We start from the raw sequence: 19,630 nt of genomic DNA on the forward strand, positions 1-19,630 counted from the left end.
ATCGAAAAAGCCCTGGAGATGTTGCCGGTGTGCCCCTCGATCGCGCTGCTAGCCCTCTTTCCGACGACACCACCAACCTGCTACATCAACGCCTCGTCCCCGGCAGGCTGCGCGCACCCAAGCGCCGACGTCGCAAACATGGCTCGAGTCTACGCCGATGTCAACCAGAACATGCCCCGTAGTTACTGGGACTACGACAGCGTTAACATCAGTTAGGCATCCCCCCTTTCCCGTCTCGCTTCACTTGGTCAAACAATTGCGCCCCGGGGCGTAGTAGGGCCCTGCAGGCGTCCAGCGTTCCTTGCATCTCAACTCCGATACCCGCAGGTCGAAGTGCGCACATCGCTGACTCGTCGCATACAGGCTGGGGAGTCCTGGAGAACTACGAGGTTGTTAGGAAGATCGGTGCGTATTCCTCGTCCGGCTCAGCCCCTCCCCACGCATTCCACGCCCGCTGACCGCTGACCGCTGACCGCTGACCGCTGACCGCTCTCCACTGCACAGGCCGCGGCAAGTACTCCGAGGTGTTTGAAGGCATCAATGTCGTCAACTACCAGAAGTGCGTCATTAAGGTGCTCAAACCCGTCAAGAAGAAGAAGATCAAGCGCGAGATCAAGATCCTGCAGAACCTGGCCGGCGGGCCCAACATCGTTGCCCTGCTCGACGTGGTCCGGGATTCGCAGAGCAAGACGCCCTCGCTCATCTTCGAGTACATCAACAATACCGACTTCCGCACTCTCTACCCCAAGTTCAACGACATCGACGTCCGCTACTACATCTACGAGCTGCTCAAGGCCCTCGACTTCTGCCACAGCAAGGGCATCATGCACCGCGACGTGAAACCTCACAACGTAATGATTGATCATGAGAACAAGAAGGTATGCTGCTGCCCCGACCCTCGCCTAGCTTTCGTTGTGGTAGCCACGGTCTCCTGACACCCTCTCTCAGTTGCGCCTCATCGACTGGGGTCTGGCCGAATTCTACCACCCGGGCACGGAGTACAACGTCCGCGTCGCCTCTCGCTACTTTAAGGGCCCGGAGTTGCTCGTTGATTTCCAAGAGTATGACTACAGCTTGGACATGTGGAGTCTCGGTGCCATGTTTGCCTCGATGATCTTCCGCAAAGAGCCCTTCTTCCACGGCAACAGCAACGCCGACCAGCTCGTCAAGATCGCCAAAGTCCTGGGCACCGATGACCTCTTCGACTACTTGGACCGCTACGAGATCGAGCTGGACGCCCAATACGACGATATTCTGGGCCGCTTTCAGAAGAAGCCCTGGCACAGCTTCGTCAACTCGGAGAACCAGCGCTTCGTCAGCAATGAGGCCATCGACTTTCTCGACAAGTTGCTGCGTTACGACCATGCGGTACGTATCAGCTAGCCATCCACACTCGGGGGATTCCTGATTCCACTGACGCGTGAACTTTCCAGGAACGCCTTACCGCGAAGGAGGCCATGGCTCACCCCTACTTTGCGCCCATCCGCGACCCGGAAATTCTGCAGCAGTACCTGGCCGGTAACGAGGTAGTCTTGCGCTAGCGTGAATGTTTCTTTTTTTTTTTCTTTCTTTTTTTTTAATGCGCCGCGTTGTTCACCACATACTACCTCGACGAAGCTGCTTCTTCGCCCCCGCCGGCCCGTCTGCGTAGTCCGGGTGTTAGGATCCTGTTCCTAAATAAAAACGAGGTTGTCACGGGTGTTGCTTGTCTACCGATGCCATGAGACGCCAGAGAAGAACATCCTTCAAACCCCCCCTCGTATACCCCTACGCGATGCACCGCTGCAGCAGCGATGCGGTCACGTCTGCAAATGGCGGGAGGGCACCGGGCCTTTCCGGGAGCCCACAGCTAGGGGTTCATAGTGGACATGGTGATGGGGCTTTTTTTGAAGGCGAGTGCGGATCTTGAAGCATGGACAGGAGTGCGTTGGCTAAGTTGGTTACGATCCGGCATGGGTGGATGGGGGTTTCAGGCGGAGTTTGCGAATTCTTGATGGTTTGTTTGAAGAAGTCGTCTCATGTTGCATGCCGTCTTGATTTTGCTCCGTTCCGGACTGGGGGGGAGCAAGATCAGACTTTATGGACTACCGTGTGTTAATGGGTTAAAAAATTGGGGGCGTTTTGCGTCTGCCGGTTCTTTACGAACATCCTCCCACTTCTTTTGAGACTGTTCATTCGCTTCATGAACCGCTTAAGAGATTGGGAAACAAAGGCTGATTCATAATAGTTGGATTGTTTTGTTCGCTCGGACCGAGACCCCCAGGCCATTCGTCCACTCCACCACCAAAGCTAGCCTGTAGTTACTTCGACTCGACTTCCCCCCTTTCCTTCCATTCTCTTACCTATTACTAGCCCATCCCGGTTCCTAGTTTTAAACCGAGTTCGAACCCCTCACAGACAGCTGAAGCAAAAGTCCCTCTCGCACCTGAACCCAGCCTCCCCGCACCGCCGCATGGTGCCCCCGGGGGTGCGGACGAGCTCTGACTCGCCCGAGAGCAAGGACCTGGAAAAGGAAGAAGAACGAACGAAAGAACCGGACGGCGTCGCCGGCCCCTTCCCTCCCCCCGTCCCCAATCCCATCCCCATCCCCGTCGCCGACGAGACCACGCCGCCGCCCGGAGCCGACTTCCTCCTCCTCCCTTTCCCGCTCCCTCTCTGTCCCCTCTGCCCTCTGTTGGCGCTCGGGGTCCCTGGCCCGGCGCTGCCCGGCGCCAGCAAGCCCAGCCGGACGTGGTGGCCTGCGGGCGTGGAGCGGACGGTCGACGCGGCGGGTTTGAGGGGCGTCAGGATGGAGAGCTCGTCCTCGTCCTCGTCCTCGTCCTCGTCCTCGTCTTCGTCTTCGTCGTCCTTGCCGTTGGCGCGGGAAACCGCCAGGAGGGAGAGGACGCCCGCTCTCTTCTTCTTCTTCTTCTTCTTCTTGGCGGTGGTCGTGCTTGTCGCTGCCGCCCCGCGGCGGGGTTGGCTGGAGCGGCGGGCGGTGGCCTTGATCGGCGTGCGAGGGCCTCCTGAAGGGGGTGGTGGTTGTGGTGGTTGTGATGCCGGTTCTTCTTGTCCGGAGAGGAATGGGGAGGACGGCCGGGCCTTGGACATCGGGTCGGTGAGAGTTGGGGATGGTGCCGTGGCGAGATGGGTCGAGGTGTGCTGGTCTTCTTCCCCTGTTGTCGGGAATGGTGCATCGGAATCCTCAATCTCCAGAGTCCGGACTGTTGTCCTGGGGCAGCCGACGGGCTGGCGGGTGTCGGGAGAGGTCTCGGGTATCTCCTCCCTCCTGGGCAGCCCGAGGGAGATTCTTTTGGGACCAGCTGGCCTCCCGGCGGTCCCGACCGGAGTCTCCTGCGACTGATGTTCCTTCCCGCGTCTCTGCCTTTTCTCAAGGGGCGTTGTTCCGGCCGTCTCGGCCAGCGTCTCTAACTTGGATTCTACAGCTTGTGCCTTTGAACTTGGTCGGATGATCGAAGACACTTCAGTCTCGAGGTTTGCTCTCGTTTCCGCAAACGAACGTAGTTCCTCACGGCCAACCTGCCGACCGTCCGCAGCCACCGAGCCTTGTGCGCGTGGCACATCCCTCTTCTCTCCTGGCGGTTGTAGCAACCTACTTCCGTGGCGAGCCTCGGTGTCGTCTAGAATGAGACTGAGGGCCGGCGACTGCTCCCGCGCGCCGACCGAGTCGCCCAGGTCTTGGGCTACTTCGTCTACGGCCGGCTCCTCGCTGGAGCTCGCCACTGCTGTATCGTTCTGAGAATGAGCTTCACGCAACGCGCCCTGTCCCGAATTTTCATTTTTGTCAGCGAGCTTGAGCTGTGACACCTCTTTGGGTAGCGTTGGCTCTTCTTCATCCGAGAACGCGTACGCCGGGTCCACAAGGTTCCTCGAGAAGACCTCCTCTGATGCTGCTGGGTCCGTGTTCTGGTTTCTGACAACTGTGTGTCTGCTTGAGATATCCGGAGGATCGATGTGAGCGGTTTGTGAGTCTTGGTCAGTTGTCTCCGGTGTCAAGATCCTGAACGCTCGGGAGTCAGGAGGGGTCTTTGCTACTATCTCGACCCGGAGGATTTGGTTCCGGGGTTTCTGAGCCAGTTTGCTCTCCTCTCCTGAAAGGTTGACGTATAGATCAGGTTCAGCTTCCATCCGGGTTAGAGCCCTGGACTCGCCAGGCATGGACTCCCTCGTTTCTGGCAGACTCTCTAGGGCATTATTGCTCGCTGGCCCCGGAGGGCCAAGCACACTCGACACGGGAGGCTCATCGGTCTTTGTCGGTGTTGGTGTGGTAGGAGTACCCGCTGCCATGTCTTGGGGTGCGGGCCGAGGTCCTCTGACCTTGGTAGGACTCTTTGCATCACTTGCTGGTCCAGCGGGCTGGGTCTTCCCCACGGCCGTTGCTTTACTCTCGTCCATTTTGGTCAGTACCTTTGCGGATTTTGATGGCCTGCCACGCCTTCTGGCTTGTCCCTCAACAGACTTGCGGCCCGTTCCCGGGGATCTCCCTCTCTTCTTGGTCGGGGCTTTTTCCTGCGGAGGGCGTGGCTGAAGGACCTTCTGCTTCATGGTAAGTCCGCCGATATTCTCCTTCTCCTTCTCGAGAGTAGCCGAGCCCAGAAAAAGGTCATCCTCATCGTCGCCGCCCTGCTCCCGAGCAGCGCTCAAAGAAAGTCGCGCTGCCTTCTTTCTTACCGAGCCGGTAAATCCTCCCGATGCTGGCCCATTCCTGGCAAGCGGAACGGGCAAATCAGGTGCCCTCCAAACCGGGTCAGTGGCAGGCACAGAGATTGGCGTGCCGTGCTGCACCGACTGTTCGCCGAACGGCACCTGGCCTGGATACGTCATGTTGGAAAGCAACGAGGATGGTCCTCCCAGACTCGGCGACGCCCCAGGCCACCCTTGCGTCGAGAAAGGGGTTGCTCCAGGTCCGGGAGATGCCAAGGGCATCACTGTCTGCCCAACCTGACTGAGGCGGCTCTCGACCCTCTTACCCCTCAGCATCCTGTCCTCTTCATTCAGAGACCCGGTCGCAGAGGCCCCGTCGGTTCCTTCGTCGTCGCTTTCATTGGTGCCTCCCAGCTGCGCGTCCTTGAGCGATTGGATATGCCCATTGTCTACGACGATCCTGCCGGTCCGGAGGTCGATCTCGTCGGCGACACCAGTGAAGTCGTGCCCGTACTTCTCAAAGATGCGCTCGAACGCTGACTTCAGCTTGAGGGCGGCAAAGGCGCGCGACCGCTCGAGTCGGGCGGCCGGGTCGCGGCGGGCGTTCACGTCCTCGGGCTGCTCGTTGAGCTCGTCGGCTTCCGGGTCGTCATAGTCGGGATCCTCGAACGGCGCGGGGCCGAATCGCGGGCGCTTGGCTGGGGGGATTTCCATGGCGTTTGCATGGCTGTGGATTGTTTAAACCGCGGTTGGATCGCGCTGGAGTTTGGGGATGTTCGATCGGGAACACGAGTACCTATAACCAGCTCCGATAAGAGATACCATGTGTTATATCTAGGTGCCCGACCAGACCTTGGTATGCACCTTACATGGTCCGTACCCCAGGTTGTCCGGTGCTTGTTGCCTAGTGTATGGAGGCAGCGGTGGGTTCCAGTGTTTGGATTTAGTGTGCTTGCAGTAACTACTGTAGTAAGTTAGCGCGCAGTAAACGCCTACACAGTAGAACAGGTGGGGCAGCAGGTGCCCACGGTCCCCACAGCAGCAGCAGGGTGCGTAGTGATATCACTCCCGTATAATCCGTACTACTATTCTGTACCATTTCGTTCTGAACAGTTTCATTCTGAACACTTCAACTGGGCCCTAATCTGCGACTGTTTTCAAGTACCAATCGGGCAGGACGTCGAAGCGCCTGTTCAACAAGCCGAGTATGTTTTCCTAGCAGAGGATGCAACATACGGTCGACTGGTTCACTTCAGCATTGTCCAGGGACAATTATTACATTGCGTAGGTCAGTGAGCTCAAGAGTCGAAAGCTGCTACCTCTTCCGGTTGGCAGGTCTCGTCGCACTCGGGCCTTCTCCATTCCAACACGCTCCGAATACTCTCTCATCTCGTCCGAACTGCCGAAACTCGGCATGCAAAATAGACCCGCTTGCTGAAAACCAATATGATTCATTTGAACTTGCTGAAAATGACCGCAATGATAAGAAGAACCAAGACCGTAATAATGGCAATGGTGATTATCCGATTCGTGGCCATCCTGAAACCACGTCAGTAAGCGTTCCTAGTTTCCGCACGGCGACGGCCGAATGTCCGTACCTACGGGCAATCCCTTTGAGGCTCTTGATGCTGCGGTCGACATAGCCTTCGCTCTCATAGAGGACGCTGGTGGTGTGCTCGATGGTCTCGCGCTGCTGTTGCAACTGCGCGAGCGTGCTGGCTCCGATCGCCTCGGTCTCGTTTGCCAACGCCTGGCTGGCCTTGAGTCGCTGTGTGCTGCGGTCCAGCCGCTCCGTGCCTACGAACGCTGTCAGCCACATGTCCAGCGAGAAACCCGTCCCACGCCCTCTTTCGTATAAAAGAAAAGGAAAAAAAAAAAAAAAAAAAGAGAACAACTGAGCTGCTGGGGGACTAACCTGACAGCAACTGCTGCCTTTGCTCATAGTGAGCGTCCCTTGACGAGGAGCTCGGGTTGTCCGAATACCGCTCGCCGAACAGAGCGCTCTTGTCGTCCGCCAGGGTCCGCAGCCTCCGCCGATAGCCATCCACATCCGTCTTGTAGTCGCGCAATCGCCGATTGATGGCGGCCCGCTGTGCCGAGGGCACGTTCTGCTTCTCCATCTGCATCTGGTCGAGCAGCTCGCCCGTCTCTTCCAGCGCCCGCTCCGCCGCGCTCATTGCCGCCTTCCTCGGCTCCCCTGATAGCTCCGCAATCTGGTCGAGCTTCTGCACCAGGTCCGCCTGGACCAGCTGGAATTCGGTTTCATAGTGCTTGAACAGCTCGGTGCCGGCGTCGGTGTCGAGTGGGTTGGCCATTTCGGGCTTAGAATAACAGGATTACAGGATTATTCTCCGAAGCGCAAACTGGAGTGCCAAGATAATCCTCCTCTTGTAAGATCCGCTAGCTGAGTGCGATTCGATTAGAAGGCGCAGGCGGTGATGGCGATGGATGGTTTAGAGTGAGGAGCGCAATCGGTCGTTTCCGGTGTGTCGGAGACTCGTCGATACTCGTCGCAAGGGGTAGGAATCGTGGCTCTAGCAGGCTTCTCTTAAAGGCTTCGATTCACGGTACTTAGTACTCACAGAAAGGGGGGTTAGACGGGCCAGCTCTATGTCAAAAAAAAAAAAGGCTCGAAGGCGCGGAGTATGTCGTCGTTGGTTGGAGTTGGCAGGGCTGTAAGCGGCTGAGGATTGTGTTGCCTTCCTTGGCTCCCCTTGCCTGGATGCGGGCACGCTTGGGCCAAGCGGCGGCACATGACGGTAACCTTGGGGGGGGGCAGGCACAAGCGAACAAGGGTGTTGGCAGATGACTGGGTTGAGCAGTGGGTTGAGCGGTGGGTCGATGGGGCTGCCAGGGGACCGTATTCAGCGGGACCGCCAGCGTCGGACTGGAGGGTGATAACTAGTTAGCACTGATAGGTGACGTTGAACGTTGCTTCCATGAAGACTAATCCGTACTTGCCTTACCTTACAAGTACGCATGGACGATACCACTACCTAGTCGGCTCCAGCCCGAGAGCCCAGGCACTTACTTATGTTCTCCGAAACTACACTACAGTACCGGATGCACTGATAGGGAAATAACGTTGACCGAATCACCGAGCCGTGCACCTTCGCTGCAGCGCGACCCGACTCTCTAAACCGTGAACAACCTCGAGCAGCAAGACAAACCGGGATACGTATTTCTCGAAAAGACGCCAGCACCATAAGGTATCTAGCACACGAAACATAGCACCCATTCTCATCTCCCCGGCTCAGGCATGCCATCGGTGCGCTCAAACCATGTATTGCCAAAAGTGCCGTACTCCGCTCCGGCTCGACAGTTCGCTCGAGGACCTGAACCCGGCAGCGTATGACCTGCTCGTCGGTGAGCGCAACCCCCGATGCATGCACCTGCTCGCCGGTTTGGCCATGACGAACGCATTGCTCACTTCTTGTGTATCAGCAACGCATTCCCAACAACCCCCCAAGAAGCCGGCCGCCCCGCGTTCCCTGCATTCGCTGGACCGTGCCCGCAAGGCAACCTACGACCGCGCCGCACGCAATGCGCCCTCGCCGATATTCAAGCGCCATGGCGGTGGACCGGGACCGGGACCGGGACCGGGACGCGGACGCGGCGATGGCCACCCGCGTGACAGCTCTGCCATGTCCTTCATCTACCTGACCGAGTCCCAGATCGCGCCCCCGAACCACGCGGTCCAGCGGAATCAGCAGGTGCCCGATGCCTCTCCACAACCACCGCCGAGCGCCGCCGAGAGCCCCGCGGACGAGGATGACGCAACCAAGTCGTATGAGATGGAGCGCATTACCAAGCTCTTCGAGATCCTCTCGGCCCGCTCTGACATTGACCACCCGGTCTGCGTCGACTGCACAGACGTGCTCCTGGAGGAGCTGCAGAAGAAGCTCGAAATCACGGCGCGCGAGCGAGACGCCTACATCGCGTACCTGAAGGAGTTACAAGCCGGCGCGCCGACGGACGACGAGGTGCGCGCGCAGGAAGAGGCCCTCCGGAGAGCTCAAGAGGCCGAGGCCGCGGCGCGCGAGGAGATCCGGCAGCTGGAGCGAGAAAAGGAAGCGCTCGACGCCGAGCTGCTCGCGCTCGAGGAAGAGAGCCGGCAGCTGGACGCCGAGGAAGAGGCGTTCTGGCGCGAGCGCAACGCCTTCGCGAGCCGGCTCGCCGACTTTCAGAACGAGCGGGACAGCATCAACAGTAAGTTCGACCACGACTCGCGCCAGCTGGAGAAGCTGCAGCGCAGCAACGTCTACAACGATACCTTCTGGATCAGCCACGACGGGACCTTTGCCACCATCAACGGCCTCCGCCTCGGCCGGCTCGCCAGCAACCCGGTCGACTGGCCCGAGATCAACGCCGCGTGGGGCCACGCCCTGCTGCTCCTCCACACCGTCGCCGACAAGCTCGGCTTCCGCTTCGAGGGCTACGAGCTCCAGCCGATGGGCTCGACCTCCCGCATCATACGCTACGACCAGCCCTCCCCGTCGTCCAGCCGGCTGGGCGGCATGACGGGCCGCAGCGCCCCGCCCCCGCCGCCGAAGCGCCACGTCCTGGACCTCTACTCGTCGGGCGACATGCCCCTCGGCCTGGCCTTCATGCACCGCAAGTTCGACAACGCCATGACGGCCTTCCTGGAGCTGGTCCGCCAGCTCGGCGCCCACGTGTACGCGCAGACGGCCGCCGAGGGCAACCCGTTGAGCCTGCCGTACCGCATCGAGGGGGACAAGATTGGGGATTTCAGCATCCGCCTGGGTGTGTCCCAGGACGAGGGCTGGACCAAGGCGTGCAAGATGACACTGACGTGTTGCAAGTTTCTATTGGCGCACGCGAGCAATGTAAACGGGGCATCCGCGACTTGAAATGGTTTTTTTATTCTTTTTGATACCAGCATGAAATGGGCAAGTTTTTGCACTTGACAAGCCCCCCCCCCCCCCCTGGCTTGTCAAGTCCTCAGCATCTGGGCGTATTTTCTGTCTCGAGAGGTCTTGTTTGGGAGAGCTTATTAGAGAGGGCGGGCAGGCGGGCGGGCGGGTTTGGGGAGGGATTGGCTTTCGGTACGCAGTTGATATGAGTCCGGCGTTACGCGCAATGTTATTTCAGCACAACGGATTGGGGCAACAGGACCACTACGGGCGACCGGTTAACGAGTCTTTGAAGGATTTGCCGTCGGCGAGACGGACACGGACTGGAGTAGCTTGTGTGTGCCGCAATATTTACACCAGTTTCACACTCGCGCCCGAGCTTCCCCAGCAGCCAGAGGTTGAAATCTTTCGGTTCTTCCAGCCCCCTCTCTTCCCCCTTAACGGGAGCAGCCGCTCTTGGACGTGAGCTCGGACGGGCAGGCCACCTCCTGGAAGGTGACCGACGGGTTGTCGGCGTTTTGGAACCTAAAATAGGGTCAGTCGACATTCCGACTACCCCCGGAGTTGGGGGAGAAAGGAAAAAAAAAAAAAGGGGGGGGGGGGTTTGGAGGAATTGGGTTCCAGTATGTCAGAGCAACGTACCAGTCGAAGCGCCAGTTGCAGCCGGGCTTGAGGGCCTCCGGGAAGGATTCGCACTCTTCCTTGGAATGGATGCCGCCGTAGCGGTCGCCCCAGCCGTTCGGGGGAGCGCCGTACTGGTCGGTGCAGGCTGTCGAGAGAGCTGTGTGAGTCTCGATCTCGGCGATCCCAACTCGGCTCGCTGGAGGAAAAGGGGGAGGGGTCTGGGGGGGGACCAGCTTACCGTTGAAAATACCGACACCGCCACCGGGGATCTGCCCGTGTGATGTTGGATGTTGGTCAGTCAAGGAATCTTGGACCGATTTACGGGAAAAAAAAAAAAAAAAAAAAAAAAAACAGAGTCTAATCTGAGCGGTCCGGGGGGGAGAAGGGAGGCAAACTCACGGCCAGATCAAAGTGGTTGTCGCCCAGGTCGCCACCGGTGTTGGTCGCCTGCACAATCATCTTCTTGCCCGCGACCGGCCCGCTGGTGAAGGTCAGCTCGTAGCAGGCGCAGCACCATTGCGACTCGGAGCTGCCGGCGAGCTTGACGGCCGCCCAGCCGTACGACAGCTCGTCGCTGACGGCCCAGGGGCTCTGGGAGGAGCACATGTAGGCGCTGCCGCCCGCGTCGCAGCCGGACCGGGTGGAGCCGCCGTCGTTGAGCGGGTTGTCGTTCTTGTCGCAGGCCTGCACCGGAGACGAGGGGCCCTTGCCGGGCCAGGCGCAGCTCGGCTTGCAGCAGTCCCAGTACCGCGTCGTCTGGCCGCTGCCCGAGAGCTGGGCCAGGGCCAGGGCCGGGAGGACGAGGAAGCCGGTGGTGGCGGAGAGATGCATGGTGCCAAGTATGCGTCGTCTCGCGTGAGTCGGGGAGCGGGTTATCAAGGCGGACGGATGGAGGATGCCGACGAGAGCGACGAGGGCGACGACAGCAGAGAGCATCGAACTTCCTTCAACTACCACAACCCGGGGCAGTCAAACACTCTCACTTATATATTCTCTCTACTCCACACACTCCTGGCCCGTTCCCGCGGATCGTCGGGCAGGCGGTCTGCAACTAGGATCGAGCCAAGAAACGGTTCGGCCGGGGGAAGGGTCGAACAGGCCATCGCAGAGCGCCGGCCAGGAATATTACCCAAATGAAGCAGGTAAAAATCCTCGGAAGTCAGACCCGTTCCGAAGGGGGGAGCCATCCCGACAAGCCGCCCCGTATATGGGGCCTTTTCCGCTTGCAGTTGTGATGTTCCTGGCGGCTCACAGGGAAGCACCAAGTTAAAGTAATCCGTACATGCACTATAGTTAGTGGCTGCTTGACAAGCGCGAGGTTCCGCCGGAACGTCAACCGTCTCACCCCCTGCCCCGGTATCTCCCTCCCCTACTAGCCAGTCCCCCTCCCCTCCCCGCACGACCGGCATCATCACCGCCGAACGCCCCATCCTTATTGGAAAAGGCCTGCGATAGAGTGCAAGCCTCTGGGAGCAATGACGGTTAGTCCATGCACTCGGGAGAGCGGGAGGATATTACCTAGTTTGCCTCCCCTCCCCCAACCCCCCCCCCCCCCCCAAAATGCACTTCGGGCAGATCTACCGAACAGTGGCCCCATGTGGAGAGGGGGGTTACACTGCTCTACAAATCAAGGAACATATTCGCTATGCCCCGGATTAATATATCTGGCACCCAGTTGCCGCCTGCCCAGACAGTCATAGTGGGCGTCGCCGCGGCCGCGGCACAGATCAAGCCAATGACTGCCCTGATGGTTCTTGAATCAGCCCGCCATTGCTTTCCGTTGTGCGAATCCAGTGGAGGGGGAAAATGTATGTAATGTACATGTACATACAGTGCATGGTGGAAAAGATATCAGTCTTTTTTTTGAGAGCAAATCTGTCAGATTGCCTTCATCTATTCGTCCCCGAGAGAGCTCGTATCCTCGAAAAGGGAGGGTCAACAAACAATCAAGACCCCGAGAAAAAAATAACAGCGCAACGTCCTGTTCATGATGCACCGGTCCTGCCCATGCAGCAGTAAGGTTCGCAACCAGAGACCGGCCGGAAGAGTTCACCCTAGTAACCCCACCTCCGGCGTCCGCCATTCTCCTCCTCTTCCTCCTCGTCGTCGTCGTTGCGCCGGCGGCCGTAACCACTGCCGTAGCCACTACCCTCCTCTTCATGGCGACGACCATAGCCGCTGCCGTAACCACTGCTCTCTTCCTCATTACGGCGGCCGTAGCCGCCACCATAACCACCGCTCTCTTCTTCGTCACGACGACCATAACCACTTCCATAGCCGCTACTCTCTTCTTCCTGACGGCGACCATAGCCGCCACCATAACCACCGCTCTCTTCTTCGTCACGACGACCGTAACCACTTCCATAGCCGCTGCTCTCTTCTTCATCACGACGACCGTACCCACTGCCATAGCCGCTGCCCCCGTAGCTACTCTGCTGGGAGCTACGAATATATTCGCTCGCGCTGCCGCTGCCGCCATAGCTGCTGCTCTCCTCGCGGCCACCATAGCCACCCGAGTAGCTGTCGTAGCGCGTCTCGGTGCGCTGTTCCGTGTATCCGTAGCTCTGGACCCGGCCGTCATCATCCTCGCGTTGCTCGTAGCGGCGGTACTCGCTGCGGCCGCCGCCGCCGCCGCCGTACTGCGTCTCCGTGTACTGGGCCTGGCCGTAGCGGCCTCCGGAGTAGCCGTACTCGGTCGTGGTCTGCGTGTACCCGCCGTCCTCGGTGCGGCCGCCGGCCTGGTACGACTCTGTCTCGTCCGTCTTGAAGGCGCCGCCCAGGAGGCCGCCCGCGACGCTGCTGATGAACCCACCCAGGCCGCTGCTCTCCGACGACTCCTGGCCGCCGCCAGCGTTCTGCACGGCCTGCGACAGGCCCTGCTTGACGCCTCCCATGATGGCCTCCGCGGCGGCCCCCGCGATCTGGTCCTCTACCGTCTGGGGCGCCTCGTTCCGGAAGTTCTTGTGCATCTTGAGCTTGCCCCCGCAGCCGTGGCCGCAGTCGTGCTGGCCCTCGCGGTGGTTGTCGCCTCTCTCGACTCCCTCGCGGCTCAGCTTGCGCCGGTACTCGTCGCGCTGCCAGTCGCTCATGTCCTCCCACCACTCGCGCACCATGTTGAAGATGAGCTCCCGGCCCTCGGACGCCCCCTCAGGGCCCATGGTGCGCTGCGCGGGATGGTGGAACACTCCGTAAATGATCTTGTCAAGCAGGCGGTCCACGTCGACGCTGTCGTCGTCCCAGGCCTCCATGAGCTGCGGGACGACCCAGGAGACGACCTTGGAGGCGGCGCGACCGCCGATCTCGTTGAGGATCTACAGGGACGGGAAACAAGTCGCGTCAGTCTAACTCAATTCTGCATGCGAGGTTCTGATTAGGTCGCCTTTACATTACTAAAGTGGTCCTTGGCCAACATCGAGTGAGTCGGGTCCGTGGCGTTGTCGTCCTCAAAGACGTTGTGCTGCTCAGCCTTGCTGCTCTGAATGATTTCGCTGGAGCCAGTCGCGAGCTCGTTCTTGATCTGCTCGATAAGCGGAACCACGAACGGGGCCATGATCTGGAATACAAAGATGGACATCTGCTCCTCCAGCTGCTCCACAATCTTGGGCAGCACCGGGATCTTGTCGATGGCCTCCGAGATGTCCTGGAGAAGCTGGTCATGGAACTCGATGGCGGGCATGATCTGACGGAACACTTCCTGGACGTATCTGGTCAGCTCCTCGGGCTCCCGCGGCGAGACGCTCAGGTTCTCCATCTGCGCGGCCTGCGCGTTGCTCTGGATATCGTCCAGCTTGGATTTGTTGTTGCCGCCGAGGAGGCCATCGGGAATCTTGTCGAGCAGGTCGCGGAGGAGGCTGGTGTCGTTGTTGCTGCTCTGCTTCAGGGTTCCCTCGAGATCCTCAATCTCGCTCTGGGTCATCTTGTCGGACACTATAGAGCCCAGTTAGCTTCTCGGTGATTCTCCTAGGCGGAACAGCTGAGCAGGGGAAGCCAGTACCTTCGCCGGTGACGGAGTGCAGGAAGTCGACGCCACCAAAGGTGCCGGTAACGAGGGGATAGACCTCGTGGCGAGCACCGGGGATCCTCAGCTTCGTGTTGCGGCCGACGTGGGGGAAAACCTCGTTCTCGCCCAGTTCGATCAGAGCAAGCTCGGTGTAGTTGCTGTGAGCGAAGAAGTCTGACGAGCCGGTCAGCAACCGTAACGATTCAACTTACTTTAGTCGCAGAGGAACTGGGAAGCGCTCACCCTCGAGACAGTGCAGGCCGGTGCCCATGAGGCGGAGGGCCTCGTAGAGCTCCTCCTTGTTCCGGGATCGTCCGTAAGAGCGCCCCAGCTCAATGCACTTGGTAAACAGGCGGCGAACGTGCTTGGCCGAGGTCATGATGCCGACATTTTCGTTCGCAATGTAGTTCTTCATGCCCGTCTCCTCGTCAATGGCCAGCTCGACTGACTCGTCCACGGGACCGCGCAGGCGACGGTCGTACTGTCTCGCATCCAGGTTGTCGGCGTAGTTCTTGGGGTTATCGATGTGGTCCTCGGGACGATAGCAGCCGAGGCGGTCGGCCGTCACCTCGAACTCGCGGCTTCCGTAGCCAAAGGTCAAGAAGCCGAGGATACACAGGAGGAGCCGGATGGCCTCGGCCGAGACGGATTTGACCGTGCCCACATCGATGGCTTGCGAGTAGTCGCGGAGCCAGTTGCCGAAGTAGACGCGCGAGACCATCAGCTTGTCGAACTTCTTGCCGCCGGCAACGCGGGCCATGGCAATCTTGAGGAGAGCATCTTCGATATCACCGTGACGCCCTGGAGAACCGAAAAGTGTCAGAATTGGAGGGCTATGAGGGGACCTTATTTCTTCTTCTTCTGCTTCTTCTTCTTCTGCTTCTTCTTCTTCTTCTTCTTCTTCTTCTTTCTGAGGAGGAGAATGAATGAATGAATGAATGAATGAATGAATGAATGGAGAAGGATGGCTTACAGTTTTGGCCCTCGACCTTGGAGATGCTGGCAATGTTGCCGGCGCCAAAGGCCAGCGTAGGCCGCACGAAGCAGAAGAGGATAACGAACCCGAGCAAGAACGGGTAGGGTTTGAAGGTCGCCATGTTCACGGTGTGCTTAACTGCCAGAGCCGATGGATTCTGACGAGTCGCGTTGTTGAAAGAGAGGAAGGGGGAAGGGGGAAGGGGAAACGGTAGTGAACGAGGGCGAACAAAGGAAAAGAAATACGAGTGCGGGGCAGCCGTTCGAGTGAACTCAGCTTAAAGGGGAGCGAAACCTTGTTCAGGAGCCCCTCGGTTGGTGATGGCCGGAAGTGGGTTCCAAATGGTATGAGAGGGGCCAGTTAGAAGAAGATCAGCACGGTCACACGGGTGGATGGTCCCTGTGGAGGACAAAGCAGGAGTGCAGAGACCTTTCTCTGTAACAAGCAATTGCAAGCAAACCAATTGCCAGCGTCCTGGGGTCCTGGGGTCCTGGGGTCCTGGGGTCCTGGGGTTGAATAGAGAAGGAACGTTCTTTCTCTCTTGGGCTGGTATTATCATGCGTTGCCTGGTCGGACGCCGCTCATGCCTGTCATGCCTGCCGCCCGAGCTTCAGGTTTCAGCCATCGGAAACACGCCAAGACCCCACTCAGCTCTCTTGGTTGTCTCTGTGTCGCGGGGCCCTTCACCAGCAGGAGGGGTCCAGGCCCTTTTGGGTAGGGAGGGGTTTGGTGTGAACAACCCCCCCTGTTCGAGCTAGGTGGGAGCTCTGATGCAATAGAAGCGGGGTACACTACGGAGTACCGCTGGCACCCGAGAGCTCCGCTCCAATCCCTGCAGCACCCGACCTGCAACACCCGGCTCGGCTGATAGTGATGGGGCGACGCCAGCGGTCGCCTCGGAGCCAAGAAGCAGCAAACAACGCGTCTAGCGAACATCAACAAAACAAAAACGCGCTATGGAGTAGCTCTCTTCTAGACTGCCCGCTGCGCAGATTATGAGCGATCCATAGTCAGCCTTCTCTTGTGCTCTTGCCCTGCCCGGTGTTCAGAATGATGACTTCTTGAGAGTAAATCAGGGATCTCGAAGACCACACACAGTGTGCCCTGTGCAATTTAGAAAGCTCACAGGAAGCTTTTCAAGCTGTTTCCAGCTACCATTGCCTATTAGCATCCGTCATGGCGAACTCCTTTTAAAAGAAATGACGTACTGTATATACTCAAGTCGAGAGAAGTTATGCAGCATACTTTATATGCCTCTCTTCCCAGACATGATGAGAGATGTGCATACCGTACCCTGATCAAGCATCTGGCGGAGGTCTCAGCTACGCATGCGACTAGCCGCTGACGCGTTCCGCGCTTCGAGTCTGGAGTAGGTATGTTCCTCCGAGACCGCCTGGTCCAGCATCAAAATTGCGCAAAATGCAAGAGGACAGCGCGACCGAAAGCATAGATTACTTGATCTCCTAGCGAATATCATGCCTAATTGCGATCAAGGGCAAACTAAACTTTGCTCTTGGAATTCCGTTTCCTACCAGAGTTTTGAATGAACAAATTTAGACTAGTGATTACAGATTGTCTTGTTCATTAGGTACTAAATACGTTACAGCTTGCTCGTAAGATGTAATCAATGTACCTAAGAACACGTTTGTTTAGTAAGTTAGAGTTTGGTGGTTTGAAAGCAAGAATCGGAGAGAACGAAGACGCCTGACATACAGTAGACCGAGAGAAGCACAACACCTGCCTCCCGCCTGAGCACCCTGGCTGCTTAGGCAGGTCCTAGTGTGAATTGGTGGGTGCTGGGAAAGCCTCTGTCGCAGATCGCTATAGCGAGGGCAAATCAGAGCTGCCAGTCTCGGGTAGCCCTAAGCGCCTCAGCACTGTGGCGACTCGTGTCTGCCTCGTTCGCAATGCCATGGCCGCTGATTGGGCTATTTAAGTATGTATGTACTACGAGTATGTATGTATGTATGTATGTATGTATGTATGTATGTATATATGTATGTAGTTACATATATACCTGCTAGACCTTACCAAGTATGTGCTAGAGCAAGCCTTGTACGACAACTGCTCTAAAATCAATAGTTATAGCTGCAATTGGACTGTAGCTCCTAAACTCGACGGCGAGACGAACCCGCTTTGGAGGGCGCTCTAGTTCTACTTTCAATATATTTACAACATGTATAAAGTATGGGAAATAAGCTATATATATAAATTTACGTAAAGAAGATACTCTCTCGGCGGCTTAACGAATTTCTGGTATCATTCTTTTGGTTGGTTTAGTAGAGATTTACAAGTGGTACGCTAAGCTTCGCGACAGTGTGCGTTGTACATACACTGATGAGCTTGAGAGGTAAGGGCGGGGTGGAGGTAAGTTGGCGAAGCGTTGCACCAAACCGGCAGAACACCGCATTTGCACAAAGAGGAGGCCCTCTCGCTCGATACTAGAAACCATGCTTCGACCGCTATCAAGTGCCTGCCTTTGCAAGCAAAGAGTTCAAGTGTAATTTTAGGGAGGGCCTGTAAGACACTAGAGATAGGTATAACCATAAACTTTAACCTGCCGTTCCATTGTTCCTTTGACAGGCACCGCCTGCGATAGAGTCTCCCACATTTTTAGAGGTATATACTATACCTATTGACGCTTTTCAATGGGCGCCTACGCTGGAGGGTAGAAGGGGGAGTGAGCTGGTGGAGGTTGTCAGGCATCTGCAGGATGCGCCCAGCGGGTCTCAGCGGCTCCAGTGTCGACTGTTGCTGGACGAGGCCCAGCCAAAGTAGCGGGTGGTGGGATTCCAGCCCAGGTTGTGATCCGATTTTTTTGGGGCCCAAATCGGGCGACGCCCAGCGCGCATTTTTTGCCCGCCAATTTTCAGCAGCAGGTGAAATCAGCGCTGGCACCCCTCCTCCAGCGCCCCACGTATATTTTCGGCAACCCCGCCTCCCCCCCCAAAATTCGCCGCGAATTTTTCCTCCCAAACTCTCTGTTCATTTCAGTTCATTCCACAGCGCTTGCCCTCGCAGCAACTCACTGAAGCCGCCGCCAGCTCCACACATCGCGGCATCAAGCTCAGCGCCATCAACCCGCTATTGAATTCCCTTAACAACAACAAAACACCTCCACACCGCTTATCCCGCATCAAATCATGCCGCGTCCTCCCAAGAATAAGGCCCCCGAGCCCGTGGCCGCCCCGGTCGTTGCGGCGCCCACTGTCCCTGCCACAGTGGCCCCTCAGAACCTCGCATTCAAAGCACCCCCAGTCATTGATGTTGACCAGTTCATCCGTGTCCGCGATTCGGTAAGTCCCTGCTGCAGTTTCGCTTTCTCGATTCCCTTCCCCGCATTCCATCCCAGCACAATCGCGATCCTCGAGACGGGTCCCGCCTGATTCCAGGCGCATTATGATCCCGCCTCTAATCGCCTGCTGCGTCCCCAAGAAACGGAGAGCAGCCAGCGTCCGCATCCCGCGCTTGTTGCCCCGGTCCCATCCCCACTCTCGCATCGAAGGTCATCCATGACCGGGCGCGCCTTTAGTTATGATCCACCATGATCGCAGCCGCAACATGATGCTTCGTTTGTTTACTAGTTCCCTCTTTGAGCATATGCACTGACGCCATCTATAGGTCTACCAGAGGCTTCAGACAATCCAGGATCTTATTAGGAGTTTCTCCCAGGATTATCTGCGCCAGACCAACCTCCTCATTGGCGAGGGCACCAACCTCGAGAATGGCCCTGAGCTGGAGCGCATCGGCAACCCCTACGGCGGGGTGGTTCCCACCACTGCGGCGGTCCCGCAGCCGCCGGCAGAGGAGAAGAAGGAGCGCAAGAAGCGCACCCACGACCCTAACGCGCCAAAGCGCCCCTTGACCCCCTATTTCCTGTACATGCAGACGGCTCGCCCCATCATTGCCAACGATCTGGGGGACCAGGTCCCTAAGGGCGCTGTTCAGGACGAGGGCCAGCGCCGCTGGTCCGTCATGTCCCCGCAAGAGAAGCAAGGTTGGAACCAGGCGTATCAGTACAATCTCCGTCTCTATAACGCCCGCGTCCACTCTTACAAGAACGGCAACCCGAACGCCAAGAACATGACGGATGAGGAGGCCCGCATCTACGCCGACCAGCACGGCATCGGGATGCCGCCCCTCACCCACGCCGAGGAGGTCCCGCCTAACGACCAAGAGGCCGTCTCAGAGCAGCTGCAGCAGAGCGCGGCTGCCGCGGCCGCGGCCGCCAGCGCCAACGCCGCCGCTCCGGAGCCTTCGGCCGCGGAGGCGTCCGAGGAGGAGCCCGCGGCGCCGGTGGCTAAGACGCCCAAGAAGACGGCGACGACGACTCGCAAGCGTAAGAGCACGGCCGCGGCGACGCCGGCGGCTGCCGAGCCCGAGCCCCCCAAGTCGGCGGCGGCCACCCCCGCCAGCCCGGAGACCAAGAAGCGCAAGCGGACCTCCAAGGCGGCCGAGCAGGTGGTTGAGGAGCCCAAAAAGTCGGGTCGTAAGAAGACCAAGAGCGGCTAG

General features: G+C 58.4%; 7 protein-coding genes across 7 annotated transcripts; 3 read left to right on the forward strand and 4 right to left on the reverse strand.

The window, feature by feature from the left end:
• Nucleotides 1–18: 18 nt before the first annotated feature.
• On the forward strand, nt 19–1,541 carry P884DRAFT_276649 (kinase-like domain-containing protein; the record flags this gene model as incomplete). The annotated part of the gene is made up of 5 exons (XM_069442981.1): nt 19–211; nt 364–405; nt 505–878; nt 949–1,368; nt 1,434–1,541. 5 exons carry the CDS (start codon nt 19–21, stop codon nt 1,539–1,541), a joined length of 1,137 nt encoding a protein of 378 aa, XP_069298952.1.
• Nucleotides 1,542–2,219: 678 nt separating this feature from the next.
• P884DRAFT_221341 (uncharacterized protein) lies at nt 2,220–5,550 on the reverse strand. The gene has a single exon (XM_069439487.1). It carries the CDS (start codon nt 5,356–5,358, stop codon nt 2,392–2,394), a length of 2,967 nt encoding a protein of 988 aa, XP_069298953.1. The 5' UTR covers nt 5,359–5,550; the 3' UTR covers nt 2,220–2,391.
• A 501-nt stretch (nt 5,551–6,051) lies between these two features.
• Nucleotides 6,052–7,105, reverse strand: P884DRAFT_121781 (t-SNARE). Its single transcript, XM_069437156.1, has 3 exons — nt 6,560–7,105; nt 6,247–6,441; nt 6,052–6,183 (listed from the first exon to the last, which is right to left on the reverse strand). The coding sequence occupies exons 1-3, from the start codon at nt 6,957–6,959 to the stop codon at nt 6,164–6,166; spliced, it is 615 nt and encodes a 204-aa protein (XP_069298954.1). The 5' UTR covers nt 6,960–7,105; the 3' UTR covers nt 6,052–6,163.
• An 820-nt stretch (nt 7,106–7,925) lies between these two features.
• On the forward strand, nt 7,926–9,515 carry P884DRAFT_276651 (autophagy protein Apg6-domain-containing protein; the record flags this gene model as incomplete). Its single annotated transcript, XM_069442982.1, has 2 exons — nt 7,926–8,010; nt 8,089–9,515. The coding sequence occupies 2 exons, from the start codon at nt 7,926–7,928 to the stop codon at nt 9,513–9,515; spliced, it is 1,512 nt and encodes a 503-aa protein (XP_069298955.1).
• Nucleotides 9,516–9,955: 440 nt separating this feature from the next.
• Nucleotides 9,956–10,973, reverse strand: P884DRAFT_197241 (glycoside hydrolase family 45 protein; the record flags this gene model as incomplete). Its single annotated transcript, XM_069438048.1, has 4 exons — nt 9,956–10,043; nt 10,161–10,287; nt 10,381–10,411; nt 10,542–10,973. 4 exons carry the CDS (start codon nt 10,971–10,973, stop codon nt 9,956–9,958), a joined length of 678 nt encoding a protein of 225 aa, XP_069298956.1.
• A 1,223-nt stretch (nt 10,974–12,196) lies between these two features.
• On the reverse strand, nt 12,197–15,239 carry P884DRAFT_298722 (heterokaryon incompatibility protein Het-C-domain-containing protein; the record flags this gene model as incomplete). The annotated part of the gene is made up of 5 exons (XM_069444628.1): nt 12,197–13,453; nt 13,528–14,069; nt 14,137–14,316; nt 14,386–14,943; nt 15,116–15,239. The coding sequence occupies 5 exons, from the start codon at nt 15,237–15,239 to the stop codon at nt 12,197–12,199; spliced, it is 2,661 nt and encodes an 886-aa protein (XP_069298957.1).
• A 3,022-nt stretch (nt 15,240–18,261) lies between these two features.
• Nucleotides 18,262–19,630, forward strand: P884DRAFT_298723 (uncharacterized protein; the record flags this gene model as incomplete). The annotated part of the gene is made up of 2 exons (XM_069444629.1): nt 18,262–18,414; nt 18,740–19,630. The coding sequence occupies 2 exons, from the start codon at nt 18,262–18,264 to the stop codon at nt 19,628–19,630; spliced, it is 1,044 nt and encodes a 347-aa protein (XP_069298958.1).

The sequence above is a fragment of the Thermothelomyces heterothallicus genome (genome assembly GCF_042370625.1).
Source record: "Thermothelomyces heterothallicus CBS 202.75 unplaced genomic scaffold P884_scaffold_7, whole genome shotgun sequence".
NCBI lineage: Eukaryota > Fungi > Ascomycota > Sordariomycetes > Sordariales > Chaetomiaceae > Thermothelomyces > Thermothelomyces heterothallicus.